General features: G+C 44.8%; 1 protein-coding gene across 1 annotated transcript; it reads right to left on the minus strand.

Moving 5' to 3' along the window:
• Window positions 1–755: 755 nt before the first annotated feature.
• Window positions 756–3,373, minus strand: Diras3 (DIRAS family GTPase 3). The gene is made up of 2 exons (XM_046451146.2): window positions 3,123–3,373; window positions 756–2,050 (listed from the first exon to the last, which is right to left on the minus strand). The coding sequence occupies exon 2, from the start codon at window positions 2,018–2,020 to the stop codon at window positions 1,343–1,345; it is 678 nt and encodes a 225-aa protein (XP_046307102.1). The 5' UTR covers window positions 2,021–2,050; window positions 3,123–3,373; the 3' UTR covers window positions 756–1,342.
• Between the last annotated feature and the right edge of the window lie 2,472 nt (window positions 3,374–5,845).

Raw genomic sequence — 5,845 nt, forward strand, 5'->3', positions numbered from 1 at the left:
TAGGTAATTTCTAGTAGTTGAGAATAATTGCTAAGAAAGTGAATGGGGAAAACCTTAAAGAATTGATTATTTGAAAACAAGTCACTAAACAAATTTTCTAAGCTCAAAACTGTCACTCTGTGTATACTACTATGAAATAGATGTTTATGAGTCCTTCCCAACAGTGTGCTGCTTCCCATTATAGAGAATTATGTGTTTCTATTCAGAAATTGTTCAATAGCTATTAATTCAATAATAGTGTGAAAAAAATTCACAAGATAAAGAGCATCTCTTTCACCTCCCCCACACTGGAAAAAAAAAAGCTTACCAAAGATACGTGTATTTATGTATTCCCTCCCAAAATTTTATCCCAATGTAATTATTCCTAAAGCTCTCTTCTGCAGAAAATTTTCAAATCCTGCCCATTCCTCCCTCCAACCCCCATCTTCCTCCCCATTCTCTATAGTCAATATTTCCTGAGCAAAGACTTTTGAGGCAACAGCACACTGAGGTTTGCTTTGCATCTGCTTCCTCTGAGACAGCAACATAGTGAGAATCTTCTTCAAGATGTTCTGGGTATCAGTCCAGGGAAGGTTTTGGATACAAAACAGCTTTGCCCTGCAGGGACCCCCTTCAACCCCTCCCTCTCCCAGTAGCTAATTCAAGAGGGCAGAGGCATTCATGTGTGAAGTTCTTATTAGAAACCTTTAACAGATGTGGTTTAAATTTTAATGCAATGATCACTTTTCTGTTGAGAAAGAAATTCTTACAGCCAGTTGCATACACGAAAAGCTTTATTAAGTCAAGGAATTTTTGCACACTTTTAAAATTGCTATGTAGTTTATCTGAACATTTGTAAATGACAATCAGCACATCTTTGAGGAGCAAGTTTCACTTTTACAATTTTCTCTGTTCCCAGTCTCAATGATCAACTACAGAACATTCATTTTTTTTCATGTTCAGTATATCCAGACTCACAGCAATTTGCCAAGGCTTTTGTTGCAAAACACATTTCTTAATGATTATATACACAATGGAAAGATATGATTAGGCATTTACGGGACTTGAAATGTTTGCAAATAATACACAATAACAGTTACAACAGTTACAGTCTTATTTTTAATGCGTGGTGCTTCTTTTTATTTTTCCCTCCTCCTGCTCAAGTACCAATGCTTTCATAATTGAATTCTCTTGCCTGGGAAAAATAAAAGTTATCAACTTGTGTACATTTATTGATGTCTAGTTGTTACAGTCCAGGTCACAGCACAGAAATCAATGATGCACATGGGACACATTACACTGGGATTAGTCCATGTTTTCTGCACACTACAGGATAAGAAGGTTGGGCTGCGGAGGTTGGGGCTCACATGACCATGTACTTGTCAAGCATCTTCTCGATGGCCCGGGTCATTCGGGATTTCTTCTCCAGGCAGGTAGTGGGCTTGTTGTTGTGGTACAGAAGCATGCGGAACAGCTCTTGGACGTTGATGTCTTCCTTGGCCGAGGTCTCCATGAAGGCGCAATTCCACTCCTGCGCGCAGGCAGCACCATCCGCCAGGGCCAGCTCTCTGGGGCTTTCATCATTTCTATTGCCCACCAGCACAATAGGGAACTTATGCAGGTTGCTTCCTTTGATCTCGCGGATCAGCTCATAGAAGGGCTTCAACTCCTCGAGGGTTTCCTTCCTGGTGACTGAGTAGACCAAGATAAAGGCATGGCCCCTGGCAATGGCCATGCGCTTCAGACCAGGATAGCGCTGGCCGCCGGTGGCATCGGTGATTTGCAGCACGCCCATGCGGCGCTGGCCGCCCACTAGCTGGCGATAGGTATCTTCAATCGTCGGCAAATATGAATCGCGAAAGGTGCCGCGCACCCACCTCTGTACCAAGGTGCTCTTGCCCACTCCAGCGGAGCCGACTACCACCACACGGAAATCTTTGACCTTTCGGTGTGGCAGAAAGATGCGAATTATCAGCAGGGCAGGCAGAAGCTGCAGGCGCTGCAGCACACGTTCCTTGAAGCCAAAGCAGGAATTGCCCATTGTTGCAATTTAGCCGCTGGTGGGAGAAGCCTAGGAAGGGGCAGGGGAGGGTGGGGAAGAGAGAGAGTGGGGGGGGGGGAGAGAGAGAGAGAGAGAGAGGCGGGGGGAGGGAGAGAGATATGAGTGTCAGAAAGTCTAATCAGCTGCTCCACTGGGACCCTGGGGAAGGTTCACTTTGTGCCGTTTTGCACTCAGAAGTGCTCACTGCAGGAAGAAAATTCCCAGTCCTGTTTTGGGGGCAAACAAACACATTATAAACGGGGACTTGGGTTGGTGTGGGCTGTCGGACCTGCAAGGAATATATAGAGGACCTATTTTGCACCTAAAGTACAAAGATCTAGCTTTTGTTTTCTCCTTAAATTGTTTTACTTAATCCTTACCGTAGCTTTTGGAGAAACACCCAAACCTCAATTCCTCGACTGTAGGCGGAGCTGAGACAGCCGTGAAATATGCAGGTGACCGCTAACATTCAGACCACTGCAAAGTGAAGTGCGCAGAGTCCAGCGAGGTACCTGGAGAGGCGCGCACACCGCGTGGTCAGGTAGACCTCAGTGCGCTGTACTCACGGGTCAGAGAAAATGCATGACGCCTTACTTTTCCGGTGGCCGGCCACACTCTCTCACACCCATTTTAATTTTCTCTCCCACTACACTACGCCACTCTCATTTCCCGAGCACGGAACTAGAGTCTGTAACAATGAACACTTGTTAAGTCTTTGGTATACGCGCGAGCATACTTATTTATCAAACCTTTCTTCTGTTTTAAAAATTGCTAGTTTCTGGTTGCCAAATATGAGTGACACCAATCAGTACAGCCGAGATGCGCCATCCAGGGTACGGTCGGTAGGAGGGCTGAAAGGGGTCGACCGGGACCTTGGGAGCTCGCAGAGGTCTGAAAGCCCAGTTTGGTACATTCCCAATCATTACAAAGGACATCTACGGATTGTGCCCACTCTCGGGACAACTCGCCAACTGATTACTACCCAGCAACAACCCAGGCTGGTTTGCCCGAAACACTTTACCTCCGAGTCCCCCAGCAAAAGCCCCGCAAAAAAATAAATAAATAAATAAATAAAAAAGGAAAAAGGCGGAAAATACTTTACCTCTCCCCCAAGGTTCCGACCAAGCAAGCTAGAGGCAAATTTGCTCCTCAAGGAGGCGGATGCAGCAATCAGTTGGGTGCTCAGAGAAGCCCCGGAGAACCAGTGGTCCTGGTGGCTCCAGGAAAACACTGGAACAACTGTTGGATTCGGACGGAGCTTTGTACTAAAGCCAGAGGGGCATAGGCTGGGAGGGTCCATTTGGCATACCGTGCTGGGGGGTGGAAACAGGAATGTGAGGGGCTAACTGAGCCGAGAGTCTCCGCAGCGTCCCCTACACCTGAATGGCTCATCCCATAGTTCACAGCGAGGCGTCAGTCAGCTTCTGTCAGCTTTCCGGTGTTGAGGGGTCTCTATCATGGGGGAGGGGTCTGGAATAATTATGCATCAGATTTGAGGCCAGTTAAATTCCTTTTCACATGGTCCCTTCCATAAAGGATTTATAAATTAAAAAAATACTAATGAAATCAAAGAACTGCATGGAAAGACAATGCGTTCTTGAATTAAAAGACTCAATTTAGTAAAGATGTCGATTCTAAATTCATCTATAGGTTTAATGCAATTCTTGTTCAAATTCTCTGTGGGTCCTTTATAGATAGATGAGCTTTTTCTAAAATTTACGTGGTAAGGTTCAGTGCCTAGAATGATTAAAATACCTTGGAAAAAAGATGTAGGAACTATCACGGTATGTGACACTAAAGCTTACACTGTGTTAATAATCACAACAGTAATATTGGTGGAGGGATTCACAGGTCAATAACACAGAAGACCCTTAAAGAATTGGTCCATTCAAATATGTCTATTTTTTCCACCAAGGTTGAAAGGCAATTCAATGCAGGAAGCAAGGAACTATAAGCAAGTGGTGCTGGAGAAATTGGACACCCATAGACAAACAAACGAAAAGAAAGAACCAAACAAAACCTAATCAATGAAACAAAACACCCTAAACGCTAGGTCATAACCACCCTAAACACTAAACATAGTCTCTTATGCAAAAATTAATTAATTTGAAGTGAATAATGGATTCAAATGCAACGTGTAATGCTCACAACTGTTAGGGAAAAGAAGAAACAGAAAATCTTTTGGAACTAAGGCTGGACAGAATTTTTTTAGTTTTAAAACCAGTGGCATGGGGTTGGGATTGTAGCTCAGTGGTAGAGTGCTTGCCTTGCACTCTTGAGGCCCTGGGTTCAATCCTTAGTACCACATAAAAATAAATAAATAAAATAAAGATATGTGTCTATCTGCAACTAAAAAAATAATTAAAAAAAAAACAGTGGCATGTTCCAAATATTTTTAAATAAATTAGATTTCCCCAAATTAAAAACTTTTGCTATATAAAACACTGTAAAAATACCGGAAAGGAAAGGTATATACTAGGAAAAAAAATATTTCCAAGCCATACATTTGGCACAGGACCGGTATCTCGAGTGAATAAAGAACTCTTAAAACTCAAAAATTTAAAAAAAAAAAAATCCAAGTAGGTATTTCACTGAAGATAGATAGATGACAGAAAACGGTATGAGAAGCTTTTCAACATCATTAACCACTGCAGAAATGTGACTTAAAAACACGAGACCCTTCTGCGCGGTCGCCTCTACCACAGCCACGGAGCTAGGAGTGGATGGTGGCCCGCGAGGATCATCACAGACAACGTGGAGGCCTTTTCCGAGTTAGGCAAGTGCTACAGGCAGCGGCTGCAGCAGGGAGACTGGGCGGCAGGGCAGCAGGCACAGCAGCTGCGGGGCAAGGCGGTGGCGGTTACGCGCGCGGCAGCTGCAGCGGCGGCGGCAAGGATGGGGGGTGGGGGTGGGAGCGCCGCGTGCGGCAGCCACTGGGGGCTGCGTCTCCGCTGCAGGTGCAGAGGACTGTAGTGGAATTGCCGCGCGCGGTCGCGCGTGGGTGGCAGAGGTGGGTTGTAGTGTGCCGCAGTGAGCTGTGTAACCGGTGGGGTGGTGGTCGCGCGGCAATGGCAGGATCCCGAGTTTCCCTCCGGTTTCCTGGAAGGTGGCCGACCGCCAACATAGGGGCTGCAGAAACCGCAGAGGCAGAAGCTTGGAGGCTCCAGCACGTCCCTCTTCCTCTCAGCCTGAGCCAAGAGAAGCCAGGCGACCCCGGAAGGCTGAAGGGGGTTTGCCGCCCGAGAATGGAAATTCTCTTTACCAGGATACAGATGGTGCAAACATTTAGGAGCACAAAGTTATCACTGCTCGGTTGGATATTGCAAAGAAAACTACCATCCTTTATCAATTTTCTATGAACGAAATTGTATATGCAGCCTCTACAATAGGAAATAAGTAGAAGAGATCGTGATTAAATAATGCATATTTCCTAACGTGGGATATTGGTGGCCAAGAATCTCTTCCTTCTTCCTGAAACACATTAACAAGGAAAGTACACACCCAGGAAAAGAATTCTATGACTAGACAACCGTACAATATGTTAGGGCATGAGGACTACGGAAAGCCTGATTGCTGATTTTTTTGATTACAAACAAGATGTATGACTAGCCATAATCTGCCAGATTTTGAAGATAACTTCTATTGACCAGTGGCAAATCCAGGCATGCTCTGCTCTTAATGGTGAGGGATTATGCCAAGGACTTGAATAGATGTCACTATTTAAGATTAGATGATTTTTATGATGGCTTCTCATAGATTTTGCATAAACAAAGAGCTGGACTAAACTTGAAAGCTGCAAAAATTAATGGTTTAGATACATTTATA

Source organism: Marmota monax, unplaced genomic scaffold, assembly GCF_021218885.2.
Source record: "Marmota monax isolate L192 unplaced genomic scaffold, Marmota_monax_Labrador192_F-V1.1 WCK01_AAM20220418_F8-fsc00023, whole genome shotgun sequence".
NCBI lineage: Eukaryota > Metazoa > Chordata > Mammalia > Rodentia > Sciuridae > Marmota > Marmota monax.

Coding starts and splice junctions, on each gene's coding strand:
- Diras3 (XM_046451146.2), bottom strand. CDS start 2,020: ATGGGCAATTCCTGCTTTGGCTTCAAGGAACGTGTGCTGCAGCGCCTG.